Here is a 19,067-nt window from a genome sequence, read left to right as displayed (position 1 = left end):
AAACACATTCATTGTTAATGTTACTGAAATAATGGCATTTAATAATATAATATAATATAATATAATGTAACATAACATAACACAATATAATATAATTAAAAGACTCAAAAAACTCATGAGTCATTGGTTAAGAAACACATTCAATGTTGTCATTTGTACAGTAAATGGCATTTTATAATATAATAAAATATACTTTTATTTAAACTAAAACTCATGAGTTATTGGTTAAGAAGCACATTTACTGTAACAAATGATATTTAAAAAAATAATATATGTGACCATGGACCACAAAACCAGTCATAAGGGTACATTTTTTTAATCAGAAAGCTGAACAAATAAGCTTTCCATTGATGTATGGTTTGTTAACATAGGACAATATTTGGCCGAGATACAACTATTTGAACATCTGGAATCTGAGGGTGCAAAAAAATCTAAATATTGAGAAAATCACCTTTAAAGTTGTCCAAATGAAGTTCTTAGCAATGCATATTACTAATCAAAAATTAAGTTTTGATATATTTACAGTAGGAAATTTACAAAATATCTTCATGGAATATGATCTTTACTTAATATCCTAATGATTTTTGGCATAAAAGAAAAATCGATAATTTTGACCCATACAATGTATTTTTGGCTATTGCTACAAATATACCCGTGCTACTTAAGACTGGTTTTGTGCTCCAGGGTCACATATTATATTGAAAACTTATGAGACAGTTATTGGTTAAGCACATTTGCTCTAGAAAAAAAAACTTAAATATATAAATACAAATAAATAAAACAGTTTCATTCAAAAGATTATTTAAGAAACACATTCATTGTTCTTGATATGAATAGTATTTTAATATACTTAAAAATATTTGTTCATAATATAATACAATGCTTTTCTTTTATGTAGTGTGCAGTGCACATGGTACAATGCACTGATACACTTTCACAAAAGACTAAAACTCATTTCCTATCCTGACTGATTCCAGCTATTCTCAACGTGGGCTGTTTTCCTCTAGGTCTCCAGACACATCATTTCCTATGACTGGGTCATATCCTGCAATGTGAGAAGAGTTCGAGGACGACCCTTACATGCATACATACACAAACCAGTGCTGAGGGACATCTCCTACTTCCTCTCATTAATGAAGTCATGACTAAAAAAACCTGGCAGAACAATGTAGGACCGCGATAAGGGCGATGACTTGGACCCTGAGCGTCTTCCCTTGACTCTAATACTGCATGAGCTCAACGGAGAAGCTCGGTATTCTAGACGTAACAGGATGAGACCACGACTCTCTCTCAGATCTCAACTCGCACAAACAAACTACTGGACGGTGAGCGGTGATGTGACCAATCTCATGTCAGACGCTGTCAGGGAAAAGAAAAAGCACTGTTTTGCCACATTACTCAAGTAGCAGCATAAGATTTTATTTGGCTTGGTCACATTCTTAGCCCTCAGACTCAATGTTTCGCTTTTTTCCCCCTTCAAAATTCAGTCGCTGGAAGAATTCAGTGAATGTGTTTTTGTTCTGTGGCAGAGTGTGTGAGGCTGGAAGGGACTATAATGAGGATGTAAATGACTCTGGTCTGGTCTCGGTCTAAACGTGCTGACTCTGACTGGCCATAAATCAACACCGCTCTAAAAGAATGCACATCTGCTAATCACAAATCAAAACGCTGGTGGTGGGGGTCGCTTTCAATCCCTTCACTTCCAAGTCTACTTCACTCCAACTGGCAAACAATCCATTACAAAAAGTCTTGTGTGAAGGCTGTGGAGAACAATAAAACAGGCCAAGTACCCTTAATGTAGCATGACCCAAATCCTTATTTACATTAATCAGTTTAGGAGGGAGATCTGCGCTCCTCGTCCTTCGACCCGACTCCACCAGGCACAGACTCAACCACTGACTCTAGGTGCTTTGTTGACACCAGAGATTTCCTATTTTGCTGGTTGTCATAACGGACCTGCTGTGGTCATACGTCTAGCTCTGCTAGCATAGCGCAAGTCCTTCTCAGAAACAATCGGTGAATTTCATCTCGACCATTCAACCATTCGTCCTTCCCAAAGCGAAAGCAGCTCTAATTTGAAGGAATTCACTCTTTGAAACCACAAAGCTCTCAGAAGCAGACTCTTATTAAGGGCCTATTAAAAATTACTTTGGGGCTATGAGAAGAGAGTGCAGGGTTTAATAAGGCATCATCATCGGCGGCCAGCTTGACAAATGAGCGTGGGCCGGTGTGGCACTCTGCACGTGCTGCTGGGGTCTAATTGGCTGGTATGGGCAGCAGAGACCCAGCCACGAGCAGGTCTAATGGCTGAATCCTAACTAATCCAGAGAAACAGATGGATGTGCTTCGCTTAATCATAACATCATGTGCACCAACGTCTAAGAACCATCTAATCACAAAAAAATTTTCAAAATATAAAAGTCCTCAGATATCAAAGGGAACGTTGACTGCCTGCATGTGAGTGTAAATCAGCTTAATGATGTGATAAAATTGCAGGCAGAGAGAAAGCCAAATGTGACTAAATACTAACAGCAGACCAACATTTTGATTAATCAAACAATATTTGATGAATGAATTCTGTTCTTTCCAAAACTGTTTTGATAAATTTTAAGTAAATACATTTTTAAATAAATACATTTCTTATTTTATATCTTATTTTTTCCAATTTAAATATACACTACTATTCACAAGTTTGGGGTCATTCAATTTTTTCAAGGAAATTATATTTGTTTTCAGCAACAATGCATTTAATTGACAGTAAAGACTTTTAAATTGTAAAAAAAAATCTATTTCAAATAAATGTTGTTCTTTTGAACATTCTATTCATCAAAGACTCCTGAAAAAATGTATCACAGTTACTACAACAGTATTAAGCAACACGACTGAAGTATTGTGACACTAAAGACTGGAGTAATTGCTGTTGCAAATTTAGCTTTGTCATCACAGGAATAAATGACATTTTTAAATATATTACATAGAAAACATTTTAAATTGTAATAATATGTCACAATATTACTATTTTTACTTTATTTTTGATGAAATAAATGCATATAATCAAATAAATGAGCATAAGTGACTTTTTAAAAACAAAAACTTACCAAACCCAAACATTTAAATGGTAGTGTACATTAATTGAAATAGAAAATATAGAAACATATTTAAAAATAAGCAAATTATTTACTTACACATTTAGTACATTTATATATTTTTAAAAAGGAATTCTTTAAATAATAAAAAAAGGTGCGCTAAGATGACAGAAAGTTACATCGTAAGGTACAGACTGCTGAGTGGAGAGGAAGGCTGTCTCTGAGCTGAGTCATCCTCTCCCTCCCTTCCTCTCAGTCAGTCATGCTAATAAATGAGGATCTTTGCAGGCCGGTCTGTCATGGGCAACAGCTGTGTGAGGAACAGGGCAACAGCTGAAGCTAAGGAGTGGGACAGACACCGACACAGCTGTCACCACTATATCAATGAACACACACACAACTGCCCTCTCACTGAAACAACACGCTGAGAAAATGCCATTTAGTCTATCCCTCTGTGCTTCAAAATATTTTTTCATTTAAAATGACTGTGCATCAGTCTTGTCAGGCGCAGATAAAATCTTCACAGTGGTCGGTTATCTATCCACCGCTAACCAGGGCATAACTCCCCCGACACCATCTTCAATCTCAGCGGCTGCGGGACAGTGTGTTTACTCATTTACGTGAGGAGGACGGGGCTCGCTGTGTTTGGGCTACACCGCGTCAGTGTGACATGTGAGTTGGGCGGTCGAGACAGGGAAGGAGCTGACACTGGTATTGTTTGATAGTAGGCGAAAATCCTAGTATGGTGATAAACAGACCACTGTGATTGTTCATTAGACAAGAGCTTATTCCAGAATCACAGATCAATGTTTAACGAATGATAGTGTGTAACGGATCATGTTTACATGCTTATATATACACAATACTGTGGTATTGTGGTTGTCTGTTATTGAAATCTAAATGAAATGCAAAATGTGGATTGTGTTGAGGGTCTGTCTAAATGTGTGAAATAATGAGCTACAGTGGCCCCAAAAACCATATAGCCTTTTTGATGGACGACGTATACACTGACCAACAATTAAAAAACAAAGCGGACAGCATAGAAGAATGTGTTCTGTGTGAACGGCCCATCAGACTGACAAACTCCTATAAAATGTATTGTTGTGTAGACTGGATAATATTAATATAATTATTAATATATTAAATAAAGTAATATTTTTTTAAAGCTGTACACTACTGCTCAAAAGTTTGGAGGCAGTAAGGTTGTTTTCGAAAGCTTTGAAGTCTCTTATGTTCACCAAGGGTGCATTTAATTGATCATATTTACAGTTTTGTGCTTTGTGTATATATATATATATATATATAGTATGTATGTTTTAATGTATATATATATATATTTTTTTTTCAATTATTTAAAACAGATTTTCTTTTGAACATTATACATTTATTTCTTAATTGTCACTTTTTATCAATTTAATGCATTTCTGCTGACTTAAAGCATTAATTTTTTTTTTTTTAAATCATACTGACCCCAGACTTTCCAACAGTGCACATTCTATTATTTACTCATCTGCAATAATGTATTTGCATTATCTTAATTTGACACCTTTTCTAAGTAAATATTGAATTAAATGCAATTAAACATGATTCAAATAAACATAAATGATTCACAGCCCCATTAAAATGTATGTCAATGCATTAGATGACAAATGGAAAACAAACTGGCACTTACTATTAAAAAATTAGCAAATGCACACTTATTAGCACAATTTCAGGTTTTAAATAAAAACCAACACATATTGTTAAAAATTAAGACAAAATATTTCAATTTTTTTTGGGATTATGTCCATACCCGTGTTTACTCTAATAGTACACCCTTGTGACTTCACATATATACTAAAAATGGCTTTGGGATTAATTAAAAAGAATTACAAAAAGTACTATTGAAGTGATTTTTGAAAAATGTTCAAGCACCAACATGCTTACAAATATTGTGTTATATGATCCACACATTCATATATTTTTAACTGTGTCCAAATACTTCCGAGGGCCACTGTGTGACTGACCAGTGAGGGTGTGGTGTGGAGAGAATGTGTGTGTGGGGTCAGAAAGGCAGACTGGTGCTCTACCTGCCCTTCCTGTGGGGCCGCTGGTCGTCACCACTGTACCTGCTGTGCCAGCGCCTGCCTGAGCCATCAGAGGAGAGGGAGAGCCCACTGGAGTGGAGGGGTTTGAGGGGAAACTACTGCTGGTGTGGTCAGGAGAATAAATCTGCAAATGAGAGCGAGAGAAAGAGAGAGATCAGTCTGTGAGGAAGCACGCGCAACCTTTAAAACCTGCAACCTGTCGTTTCCCTCCCTGGCTTTACGGCCGCGGTTAGCATCCCTCAGTCTGTGCTCAGCCAAAATTGCCTCATCAATTCTGCTGATTTTACAAGCGGAGCAGCAGTAAAAAAATGCTCACAGCATACATATGGGCTTTTAACAGCCTATGCCACCCTTTATAATGTCTGCAGAAAAACACACAACCCCTCCTGCACTCTAAATGCTGTGTGACACCTGCAGTCCAGCCAGCGTTCCCTGGCCACATCTGTGGTTGTTATTAAGTCAAAGCCTGGGCCCACGCCACACACCCGCTGCATGTTGCACATCACAAGTGAAACCACATGAGCACAAAAGATCAGAAGCCCTGCAAGAGAGCGGGAAAAAGGCTAAACAAACAGTGGTGGTAATAATTCACATTAGAGATTGGTGATATGGTGACAGTACATATAAAACAATAGTGATATCAAATGTTTTATATATTACATAACCATTATTTTACTTTGTTTATAACCAGGTTCGTATCAAAAGATAACATTATTCTGAAATGAATTCTGTCATAACTGATATAATACTTCACACTTTTCAGTTAAAAACAAAACAGTAACATTATAAACATGACTAGATGAGCTGCATTAGAAGCCATTGTAAAATATGCTCAAATTCTGTTTACATGGCGTCCATAATGTCACTTCTAATACATAATAGAGAGGAGATGGAATAGAGAAAAGCAGCTGGATGATGCAGAGAAAGAGAGAGAAGACATGGTCATTAATCTCTCTTTTTGGAGCTCATTAGAGTGAATGAGTCTGGCCCGTGGCTGTGTGGATGGGCGTCTCTGGCTCATCTTCAGTTATGGATGAGAGGTAATAAAGCCTCTCCCAGCTTGCCCAATAAACAGCGACCGAGACAGGCACAGCCCTGCCCACACCATAATAAACAAACAGATGCTATGAAGAAGAAAGGCCTCCAGCCTTTACCTCATAGTGCAGCACCACCGACAGGCTTTTTCCACCTTACCGGTGTTGTTTGCGTGAGAAAAAAAAATCAGAAAATTCTGTCTTTGAAACTAGAAAAGGGATTTTTTGGTTAAGCCAAATGTCAAATGCAAGTAAACATCCCTGCCATGCTCTGCTTTCTGCTAAAATGGTTTTCGGTCCCATAATGGAAACCACTATGAAACATGCAGGTTTTGATCCCAATTATCTGGCAGGATTTGAGAAAAACAGCTCTAAAGTTGTGGGCCATCACTTGCAGGGGATCATGAAGTCCATTTGACTTAAAAACACATCAAAATGCGGATACTATCGTTATTAATCTTCTTATTAAACCCTGAATGCCACACTTTTGTGTTTCAATCAACTCTGCAAATCCTGCCTGGGGCTTTAGTACATTCATCTCTCAGAGCAGACGGAGAGATAGAGGGGGCCAGTGATAGAGTGAGAGTGATATACAGAGAGACACAAAGAAAGAAATCCTCTGCAATATTAACAGATATTTACTGATATCAGAGGCTTTTTTTTCATTTATTTAATGCATAAATTCAATTATCAGCTACAAATTCAATTATCCTTTTTTCAATTTCATAACATCTTAGTATTTGGTTTGACTATCTTCCATTTTAAAAAGACTTGAGCTGCAAGAACTCCACAAGTGATGATTCATGTGATTCATGTTCAAGTTCATGTTCTGTAACATGAATTGAGATGATTTAAAGAGCATCTTGATCTTCAATCTGACCATCTGTACAAAGAGCCACATGATCAACATCACAAATGTGCTTATTTCATTAGTAGCCTCAAAATAGCATTGATTCTGAAAATATTTATTATACATTTTGTCATAATACTACTGTGTTTTTTAATATGGCAAAATACTAAAACTTGGTATTTTTTTCCAGACTTAAATTATACTGAATCCCAATTTTAAATATGTAGCCTCTAACAGTTCGTTTCAAGTGAATTTCGTCTGGATGTTTCCTTATTGTTCACCAGTAAAACGCAGTATCTGATCCATCACGGCAAGCGGCCGTCCCCTTTGCCCTTGTGCTTCAGGACCTCTTATGGTCATGAGTCCTGACCTAATGAGTTGAAGCGGGCCATTCGGAGCGTCCTGGCCGACTTCTGCTGTATTTCCAGTGTAACACCACTCATTTTACAAACAACAAAACGGATCTCCGCCCCCTCATCAGTCACGCTGCTCTCCGCCAGCGGGGGCCCAATGAGCACAACCCATCCAAAAGGAACCTAAACAAAAGTGGCACAATGGGCGGCCTGCAGAGCCGAGCCGCAGCAGTTAGGACGTTTCCCCCCACCCCAGCCCGACCGTGTCCGTTTCACCACAGCTTTATCATGCTAATAGAATTGAGTCTGCAAATACAAAAAGACTTAATTTGTGATTATCTTTCAGCCACACTGTCTTGTGTTTGTTTGTGGGCCAAAGTGTGCTCTCGTGGCCCGGCAGGCCTCACCCACAGTATCTTATTACATTTTTTCTTCTCTTCTTTCTTTTCCCCAATCAAAGAGCAGCGATTAGGCGTCTAATTTCTCAGAAAAGGAGGGCGCTACGACCGTTCCGACATCAAAAGGTTAGAAAAAGCTTGTCCTTGTCCTCGGCCGAGACGGCTCCCGTCCGAAACAGTGCTGAATCAGTCCAGATGTGTTCCTACTTTAAAAAAGGCTTGTTGTGACTTACTGTAGGATAAGCAAGTCTGCAGGATTTTTTGGAGCTAAATAAGTCTTTAAGTTAAGCTCGGCAAGTTTTAGAGGTTATTGTAAGCTCCAGTTTCAGGCACACATTAGGAACTCGCAGGAACGCCAGCACTCATTATCCAAACCAACATATAATCCACAGGCTTTTATGTACAGCTCCTTTTCTTGTATACTGCGAGATTAAGAGCACAATTATCCGGGCTTAGGTCCAGCAACATCCACAAACAGATCCTCTGACCTTATTCAATCTCTTAACCTTCTACACTGCTACTAATGCCCAGCCTAAGAGCACAAGTCCTGTCTTTTAAAGAATTAACTGCGCCATTATGTCGGGTAATCTCGCCCGCGTCTACAACACGAAGATCCCGAAAGCAAGTTGGACAACATGGGACATGCTTACGATGCCTGAAACCGTACAGCGCTCAGTAGTTCAAATAATAACAATGTATTTTATCCATTGCACGATCTGCAAAAGATGGAGGGATGTATAAAGATGGAAGTCAATCCCTGTTCTCTGAAATGGTTAGTGTATGGATTAATGGGGAAGGATCTCACCGAAGCCAGGGCTTTTCCCAGCGCGTCTCCAGTCTGAGAGCTTCCAGTGGCGTTCCCTCGGTTGGCAGCAGCTACACAAAGACCACACAGAGATACAGCATTCACATGGGAACAGAGCTGACAGAGATATTAATGTCATGTGTTTTTTTATTGGCCAGTAGCAGCTGGTGCTAGGTGTGTCGAACTACAAAAAGTGCTGAAATAAATAAGTGATAAATAACCTTCAACCCTTCAACAATGTTTTGGGATATTTAAAAAATGATGTGATATTTGCGTGAAGAAAAATGATATACATTATTTTGTATATGGCAAATCAAAATTAAACATTTATTTTTTATTCTTTAAAAAAAAAATGTTTTAATGTTTTTGAAAGAAGTCTCTTACACTCACCAAGGCTGCATTTATTTGATCAAGAATACAGTAATAACAGTAATACTGTGAAATATTAATAAAATTTTTAATACTCAAATATAATTTATTTCTGTGATGGCAAAGCTGAATTTTTTTGCAGTCATTACTCCAGTCTTCACTGTCACATGATCCCTCAGAATCATACTAATATGATTCGGTGCTCAACAAACATTTCTTATTACTATCAAAGCTGTGCTGCTTAATATGTTAGTAACTCTGATACATTTTTTCAGAATTCTCTGATAAATAGAAAGTTTAAAAGAACAGCATTTATTTTAAATATAATCTTTTGTAACACTGGGAATGTCTTTACTGTCACTTTTGATCAATTTAATTCATCCTTGCTTATTAAAAGTATTATTAAAAACTTACTGACCCCAAACCAGTAGTGTATATATAGAGTATGCCAAATTAACTCTCTATAATAACTCTATGATGTTTTGCAGACGCACAGATTATGTGTGGGTCTAAGCATGACTAAAAAATCAAGAACAACACTACAAATGTGGTGTGCGCAGACAGCGTACCCATAACTCCCTCTGCGGTGTTGACTGGTGGGGTGTGAGATGCGGTGACGAAGGGTGAGGTGCTGGCACTGCCGCGGTGGAAGCTGGACATGGGTGGCAGGCTAGCGTTGATGTCTGTGGGCGACACCGGGTGTGGCGGGTAGTTCTGTGACAGAGACAAAAGGAAGAGGAACTTTCTTTAGTTTTATATATGGTTATACTACAAGGTCTGTATTTGATCTGTTTCCACTGATTCTCACCAGGCGGTCGTGTGAGTGCAGGTTGCTGTAGTTTCCAGACTGTGGCATGTGAGATGAAGATCCTCCCAGCATTGCCCCATAGCCTGGCTGGCTGATCCCACTGGACGAGTTCCACTGGTCAGAGGAATTGTGGGTCCCATCTGATGAAGTGACAAGGGAGTAAACTTGAACATTAAAAACATGAGAAATATCTTCATTCAGTTACTTTGTATACTTTGACCCCCACACTCCTTATTCTGGATAGAGGATGTCAAATAGACCAGTCTCTCTTTTACAAAAGTCTGCTTTTACACTTGAGTCAGAGCCAAGCGCTGAGCGCAGCTGAGATAACATTCAGCCAGCCGCAGTTCACTTGCTTCCGCCTCAACTTTTCAAGGAGAAATTCCTCACAGCCCGAAACACACGGCTTGAAATGGCCATATAATTTTTATCAGTCCAGATTGGCAAAGTTGGAATACGCATGGTTGGTTTACTATCAACGTCTGTGAAGTCGGTAGCATGATAGGCAGTGAGTGAAACGTAAAGAGAAGGCTTCCCAATTGTGTAAAAAGAAAAAAAAAGGTTCAAAGTGTGCGCTAGGAGAAGGAACATACCAGAAACCGTATATTCAGGGTCTGAAAATGTTTATATAACTAAAGTGGATTGGAAGAAGATTCAGCTTTAGAAGTGTGTGTTGCCAAAAAAATGAAATTAGCATGATGAATCATACGTGTGAGACCTGTTAATTAAGCAAGTCCACAATTTCTAGGATGCATCTCTGTAACATGCTAGAAAATATTCAACATTTAATTTTTTTATAGCGGTTAATTTAGTGTTTGGCCTGAATACACTACGCAAGCACATGAATGCAAATGCATCTAGCTATGAAAGCTCAATTTCATGTGTTATGAAATACGGCAGACCACATTGCAATGCTATATTGTGCATATCACCTAGTAGTTTTCTCTTTTTACAGACCCCTGCGTCTGAACAAACATACATTCCTACTATATGATAGGGGAAAAACTGTATGTGAGAGTAGCATGTCTGAATTCATAGTATGCATGAAACAACTGGCACAAAAGTATTTGGATGACCAAGTTTTTCTGCCAAAATTCTTGTTGTGTTGTGAGTTGTGAATGGCAGTGAAGTGATGCAACTGACACCATCGGTAATATGACAAAGTCAGCATGGCAAATGTTGTACACCCAGATTTCATTCATACTATATATAGAATGTCCTTTGTAATGATAGCAAAATTTGTTCCTCGTCAAATTTAGTACCTACTCTGATTCAGTATGCGATTTCAAACGGATTGTGGTGCAACAGTTTTTTTTAGCAAATTCAAATCAATATATACCTCAATGATAACAACTAGTTTAACAGCAAACATATCTTAAGATACATCAATTAACCCCATTAGTACTGGGTTTATAATCGAAGAACGTATGCGATATGCATGTTCAGTACAACAAAACCGTGTGTTTGCAATGCCGTGGCCAAGCATTCTTGTCTGCACTTGCATATTTGTATAAAATGTTGCTGACCTTAAACACAAAAAAGGCTTCCTTTACAAAGTCAAAACTAAGTAAACAGTATAATAACAACAAATGACAAATAAAATGATGATGACTGACCGAAGAAAGTGCTTGCAAACATACTGCTGGGGGGTTTGGGGGACGGGTAAGATGGAGAGTCTCTGTTGAAGTCATCTGAGCTTGGAGTTGGTGCATACACCTGCGAAAAGGAAAACAAAATGAGACATTATGACTAAGAACAACTGCTTACAGACAGGTGTGAGGGAATGTAAGCTGCTGTTTTTGTAATTTCTATAAAATAGAGCGACCATCGTACAGACACGCTCATGTCATTAAGCATATCCTCATACCCTCAGTCTAATTCACACATACCATGAAACCTGACTGCATAATAGAACACAAACAATGCAATGCAACGCATATGGCCAATTTACAAATTCTTTGATGTAACAGATGGCTAATTTAGAAGTCTTATAAAAAAAGGGAGGATTATCTGCAGCGTAATGTGCGCTTCAGCGCTTAATTGTAATATTATGACGACGGCATGCCCGCCGAACAAAAGCATCAAAACAAATGGATTAATATGCGAGGGCGAGAGCGTTAGGGTGCATATGTGTTTGTGTTTATGCAAGAGTATTTTAGGAGCTGTGGGGTTGGATCGGGTCGGGCCAGCGGAGCAGTGGTTACAGCTGCAGAAGTGCCCATTCCTGTAGAGGAGGATCAAAGGCATGAGGCTACAGCTCAGTAATGTGGCTCTCTCAGTTCATCTGCTCCAGATGGGACAAAACCTCTCGGAGCGAGAGAGAAAACACTAGCATGTATGGCACGAAAGAGAACGCTAGGTAAACATGTTAAAGAAAGTCTCGCACATTATCTGTGGTTAAGCAAGACAGACTCGCTCGGGCCTCACTTTTAGGTGTCCGTGTCACCTGCCGTTTAAATTCCACCCAGCAAGAACCTGACTGCCCCGTTATGTCTGTAAGAACCAATCCCTGTAACGCAGAGCAGATGTGCAGCCCAATGTGTTTCAAGTTACTTTAAGTTAAACACAACCTCTCCCTCTGCTCGACATCACAGCAACTTTTATTCTTTAAATAAAATCAAACCACATGATATAATGTCATCGCTCTCTGAGAAACACTAGACGTCTGATACAAGGCAAACCATCAAGTGTATAAAAGGGCATTGAAAGTTAGACAGAATAAAAACCTGCCCTGAAAATAACTGTTACAATTCTTTACTAAATTACATTATTTGAACATTATCCTAAATTTGTCTAAATTCATTTTAATTACTTTTTAATTAATTAAAATGTAATTAAATGTAATAAATTAATTACTTTTTAAAAAGACTTTATTTATTTTTAATAATTTACTTTTAAATAATTAAAAGTCAATTTACACCAAATCAAATCAGACAAATCAGTGTGACTTATCTTTGCTAATGATCAGTATCTGACATTTAATAAAAGAATAACTGTGTGCCAAGACATAAATACAATTCTTTACTAAATTACATAAAATCTGAACTTTATTTTATTTATTTTTAATTATTCATTAATTTATTATTTAGTATAAATTCATAATTAATCACACTGTAGTGAAATACTGAGCAAAACAGAATTGTAAAATAAAATACATTTAATTTAAAAAAATTGCAACAATAGCCTAACTTTATCATTAATAAGAAATTAATATACAATACACTGGCAAGTATTGTAGTAATTATAATCAAATATTAATTGCATTTAATTTCCATCGTCAGATCCCCCCCCGCTCATTAATATTTCAGATGTACGCAGATCCCCTTCATCACCCACGCAACACACGGCTGCAGCATGTCATGACACACTCTGCATTACGATCAACATCTAAAGCCTTTCAGTCAGCTTAGCCAGCTGTGCGCGGCCGGGTACCTTGATGAGGCGGCAGTACGTGCCCATGTGATTGGCAGTGAGTGTGTTCATAAGCTGCGGCGGGCTCCCGTGGGTGTGCAGGCGCACACATGTGACCCCAGCGCTGGAAGTCCCCTGGTGATCTCTGGTTAGGGTGGCGTGGGAGAGGGGCCTTTGTCTCCGCCTCATGGCTCAATGGGCAGCATATGGCAGCGGATAATGCTAATTGTCCGCTTTACCCTGAGCTAACCAGTCGACCCGTTAATAAACCTTCCTAAACACCGGCGCCCCGCTCCACCACCAGGATGGAGAATGAAAGAAAGCGCGAGAGAAAGAGCAAAGGAAACGCTTCCTTTGACCAGGGCTTTAATTAGGGAAGCTGTCAGTTATTCACAAGCCTCACGTTTAAAAGTTTTTTTTCCCCCCCTCATTGTACTTCTTTAAAATGTTAAATGTGGAAATAAACTTCGCAAATAAATGGTGTATATTTAGAGCTCCTAGAGCTTTCTAAGACTTTTCCAGTCATTTGTGATAAGAATTTTAATTTCTAGAGATTGCAATCACAAAGAGAAATTTATAGCTACATAAATATTTTAATATCCTTTACATGACTTTTATTGTTATTTTTTAAAGAATTAATTTCCACTAATTTTTCCAGGCCTAGAAATTATCATTTTAAAATACCTTGATATTTTCATAACCCCAGCAACCCTGTATTTGGTTTCCAAAAAGACAAAATTCATCTCAAGCTGTTATTAAAATATAGTCACGGGCAAAAAGCAATATAAATAGCATTTTTTTTTTTCAGTTCCTGTGTGAGTCAATGGAGACGAAGGCTCACGCTGATGAGTGAAATGACTTTTTCTTTTTTTTTTCTCGCCTGCCACACCTTCCTTTGATCTGAAAACCACATCCATCACAACAACACAGGGAAAAATCACTAAACTGTCAACATATGGATAAGCCCAATGACAACAGTGAAAGAGGCAGGGAATAGAGAGAGAGAAATGATTATGGAGGGAGAAAAAAAGGCCGAACAACAGACAAACCCACAAGGACGGGTTCAGAGCAGAGGGACCGCGAGTGACAAGAAAATATCCTGCCTCTGCATGTCACTTGTTTGGAGTCGGATCGCGGCCCGAGGGCCTTCCTTTTCAACTCCCATCTAACACACTTTCAAGGCGAAAAGGCACGCTACACGCACACAATGAGCCCCTATTGAACACAGCAGCTCTGTCCTGAAGGGACACGTTTTGACTTTTAAAGCCAAGTCTGTCTACAAAGAGCAGACGGTAAAAGTTTGAAAGTTAAAAGCATTTTGTTCCTTACAGATACAGGTGGAAGCCTTTCGAGAGCAGAAAAACAACACGCACGTTTGCTTTGAACAACTACAGACGAGCAACGCTGACTCATTATGCAAAGTTTCTACCAGAACAAAACCTTCAAAAAGGCTCAGTATGTATCTGAGAAAAAGAAAAAAAAGAGCACCGAGCACTATTTTCCAGCGGAACACCACATTAGCCCTGTAAATCTTAAAGGAAAAGCGACCACCTTATACAAACACTAACACATACGTGAATTAAAGCGAGAACAGCAGAGAGGAATTAAAATACTTCACACGTCATAAACTGACCCAATCAAAGCCGGGGAGGCCGCTTTCCCTCCTGGGCCCGGCCATAAAACTATTGGTACCAGCCTGACATTCAAACAAATCAATGTGACTTTTATCTTTGTTGATGCTCAGAGCATCTGACATTTAATAAATAAATAATATCGGTGTGCCAAGATATAAGTAAACCAACACAAGGAAGGGTTTATTGGGCATTTACCCACTGCTTTGGATCATAAAGCTAAACTCTGACCCAAGTGAGCCACATGCTCCTCATTTTCTCTTTCCTCCCAGCCTGCATTACAAGGCTGGAAATACTTAATATAAAAAGATCAAAGTGAGCTTTGTGGTGCAGGAACAAAGAGATCTGTCATAATGGCCTACGAGGAAAGCTAACTCTGGACTCTGTCAGATGACCTCAAAAGAAGTGAAAACACAAGCTGGGGTCTCACGTTTTGTCCCCAGAAACGATCGGGAGCTTGGAGATTGGAAATTTTAGAAAGTTGTGCAAACATGATTGCTGCTGCCCTTGTTAAAAGCAGCAGTAATAATGTGAATAACATATAAATTTAATAAGCAAGCTCTTATGAAATGGGTAACGGATCATTCTTAAATTCATCAAACAGATGGAGAAATCTCCAGAGCCCTGCACAGACACAGAGAGAAAGACATCAGGGAAATCTACTGGAAACTTTTTCCTCTCTACTGAAGTAGAGCGTTCAGTGCTTTGCATTGTCTGGGGAGCAGAGACTCACTTTAAGGAAGTAGGTGGAACATTCTGCCCCCCCAACACACATGTTTACTTGGCCATCTAATTCAGGACAGAGCATAGAGATTTTTATATAGCTAATTATACCTAAATCACTACAAACTAACCCAAACCTGAATAATTAATAATAATAATTACATCCCAAAAAGACGTTTCAGTCATATTTACGTAGCTTATGGGGGGGGAAGTAAACCAAAGTAATTAAAAGTAAATATTAAAGTAACTTATTAAATAAATAACATTCACATTTACAGTTAATCATTCTTTTTTCTAATTACATGAATCATTTTTACCTATGAGGTCATTCCCAAAGGGAAGTTTTATCAGATTTTGCTATCTTTCCGGAAACCCTTTAATCAAAGCCAAGCAAACTCAAACACCCACTCGTGAGGCACAAGTGCAGGTTCGAGTCGCCACCTCCTCTTTCTCGTAAGCCCGTACCACCAATCCAATCATCAAGCACCTGACAAACGTTCAGCACACACGCACACGAGCGTTCACACGGACAGCCACACGCAGACAGGCAAACAGGCATCGTGAGAGGCACACAGAAATCAAAGGGCCTGTGGTGGAGAGGTTTAGGAGTCCCATCAGGATTCCTGTAGAGAGAAGAATGCCTGGCTGATTAAAAACAGATGGAGAAACAGCGATGCTGCAGCTCTGAGCTCAATCTGCAAACAGGAAAGTCAAACCTCAACAGACAGACTCTCTTCCTTAATCATTCCCAGACTCCCACTTGTAATTACTGTGAACCCGTCTCAGCAAAGCGGCCGCTCAGAGCTCACGGTGAGCCACAAGCACCACCAGCATCAGTCACACACAACTACCAATACACAGAAAAACCTGACGTTTATGCCAAACAAGTGCGATTTTATCAAGAAAACTGCGACAGACTTGCAGAAGTGTCACTTTCCCTCCAAAAAGCAGTTATAGTTCAGATACTTCACATTTTGCGTGACTTAAAAAGGCTTTAAACTATCTACAGCAGTTAAGAACTCACACTTTGTAAAGTGCAAATGAAAGTAAATGTTGACCCAGCTCAGACTGAGGTAATGGAAACACAGTCAGCAGTCACACACACATACACACACACACACATACACAAGCAAAGCCGAGAGCAACGAGACCCTCAACTCAGTTTCTACACACTGAACAGACACAGCTCACCACTCCATTAAACCCGACAGCCCAACGCGCATGAAAAACATGTTTACTTATACACATTTCCTCTAGGGAGAGAAGGCACTCACCGATTTTCCGTTGTAGTAATACATGCTGCCCATTCCAGGCACGGGGTAGGCGCAATACATGATAAAAGCCTCAGCGATACTGAGAAAGACGTGGAGTCTGATACAGAGGATCTCTTTTCAACAGCCCGCTCCCTACACATACATCCACCCGCTGCACAAGGGACTAATTCCTTCAGTGCTGGCCCCTTACACATGGATCTACTCACAGACAACTTATGCAAAGCAGGACCGTACCAAATCAGCCGGCAGCGAGTGGGGAGGTGGCTTATGGGAGGAGGAGGAGGAGGAGGAGGCGGACGGACCAATACCCAGAGCTAGGCTCCCCTAAAGCCTCATAAAGTGCTGAGGCAAAGAGAGGAGGGGGGAGATGGAGGATAAAGAGCGAGGGAGGGGCGGAAAACAAATGAGTAAGTGGATTGACTTGTACTTTAAAAAAAGAGACAGAAAGGAAATTAGAATGGTGGAAAAAAAGGGGCTGAATGAAACACTGAAATGACTGTTATGTTCATTTACCTGTTGATTCTTCAAGTTTATTTGTATAGCACTTTTCACGATGCAAATCGTTGCAAAGCAGCTTTACAGAAAATTTAAGATTCTACATTATATTTAGTAATAGCTTATCAGTGGTGACTATCTCAAGTTGATGTCCATTATAGCAAAATTTGGTAGTTTTGTATATTGTCTGAGGGTTGGCATCATCTGAGGTCCTCTGGGGGGTTGGCATCATCTCTTCTCAGGTGTTCGGTCATCTCAGGTCTTTGTAAGGATTGGATCCAGACTGAAGCTTGTGTAATTCCTAGTTACCACGCGATGCCAACCCGTGGCAGAAACAGAAGGTAATAGAGAAAAATTAGCGTAGCTGCTGTTCCAACTAAGCAAAATTGATTTGTTTAACCCAAGCTAAAGAATAATAGTGTGCATTTGATCAGATATAACTGCAGTACAAGATTATGATATGCATTATTTGAATGCTTGGCTAAAGAGATCTGTCTTTAATCTAGATTTAAACAGAGAGAGTGTGTCTGAACCCCGAACGTTATCAGGAAGGCTATTCTTGTCTGTTCTTTCACAAGCAAACAGAAAATGAAATGAAACATTCACTGATATAGTTTAGAAGGGCATGCAAACACAAAAACACAAACACACACTGGTCTAAGTTGATTAATCTTTTTAGTGATTATTGTTTTTCTTTTATTGAGGGGTTGGACTGAGGGTATGGAGAGGATTTCCTAACTGCGTCAATAATCTTGTAAATGAAAAAAAAGTTAGAGATAACTATAACAGTAATACAGTAGTATATTAAATATACGTAATCGTAATATATTTTCTTACTACTACTACTAATATATTTTTATAATATTATATATAATAATATATAATGAAGTATTATAAAATAATATAATGAAAGTGCTAGTAAAGACAAATGCTGTTTCCTTTTTAAATTTCTAGTAATCAAATAATCCTGAAAAATAAATTTCACAGTTTCCACAAAAATACTAAGCAGCATAACTGTTTTAAACATTGATAATAATAAGAATGTTTCTTGAGCAGCAAATCAGTATATTAGAATGATTTCTGAAGGATCACGTGAGACTGAAGACTGGAGTAATGATGCTGAAAATTCAGCTAGCTAAGTATTTAAACAAAATATTTTTTTTACTGCATTTTTAATGAAATAAATTCAGTATTGGTGTTTAAAGGAGCCTTCTTTCCAAAAAAAAAAAAAAAACCTTTAAACCTTACTGACCCCAAACCGTTGAACTCTACTGTATGTATAAATGTATTAATATATTCTTTAATTATATGAAAATATAATAATAATCAGTGGTGATACACAATAAGAACCATTTCTAACACTGCTACTATTGCGATTAGACTATGCATTTCTCATGCTATGCACTTGTTCGCCCTTAACCAAGTCTTGCGCCGAATGTTGTGACCTGTGGCTGTTGTTTTAATAGTCCCCCACAGTGGCGTGACAGCAAACACAGAGAGCTGTTGAACACATCCAGCAGCTGCAGAGGGGCCGAGCCTGACGTCAAGCACCGAGAGCAATGACGCTCCACTTCCTCACACGTCCCCTTCTCTCACTCTCATTGTAACCGCTGCTCCCCTTCCTGGGCCTCTTGCCCATAGACCAAGGGGGGCGGTAGGGTACACAACCCAAATAACAGGCGCACTTGGGGTGGGAGAAGAGAATGAGGGGAAAGAAGGGAAAATGAAGGGAAATGGGAGGGT

The 19,067-nt window shown here is 38.9% G+C and overlaps 1 protein-coding gene across 4 annotated transcripts in view; it reads right to left on the bottom strand.

The window, feature by feature from the left end:
- Positions 1 to 19,067, bottom strand: part of LOC107707905 (transcription factor 12-like) — an 87,293-nt gene that overhangs the window by 9,395 nt on the left and 58,831 nt on the right. For 2 of the 4 annotated variants that reach the window (XM_016512016.1, XM_016512018.1), the window contains exons 6-10: positions 11,407 to 11,506; positions 9,791 to 9,930; positions 9,552 to 9,696; positions 8,614 to 8,684; positions 5,156 to 5,297 (exon numbers count right to left, since the gene is read on the bottom strand). In XM_016512016.1, the coding sequence (XP_016367502.1) occupies positions 5,156 to 5,297; positions 8,614 to 8,684; positions 9,552 to 9,696; positions 9,791 to 9,930; positions 11,407 to 11,506 (598 nt within the window). Of the gene's footprint in view, positions 1 to 5,155; positions 5,298 to 8,613; positions 8,685 to 9,551; positions 9,697 to 9,790; positions 9,931 to 11,406; positions 11,507 to 16,829; positions 17,044 to 19,067 lie in introns of those variants that run through there. The other 2 variants (XM_016512019.1, XM_016512017.1) reach the window with 2 other exon arrangements.

This window comes from Sinocyclocheilus rhinocerous, unplaced genomic scaffold (genome assembly GCF_001515625.1).
Source record: "Sinocyclocheilus rhinocerous isolate Xijiao unplaced genomic scaffold, SAMN03320098_v1.1 scaffold2852, whole genome shotgun sequence".
Taxonomy (NCBI): Eukaryota; Metazoa; Chordata; class Actinopteri; order Cypriniformes; family Cyprinidae; genus Sinocyclocheilus; species Sinocyclocheilus rhinocerous.
Note: the sequence above shows the minus strand (reverse complement) of the source record. Positions and strands in the feature narration are given on the sequence as shown.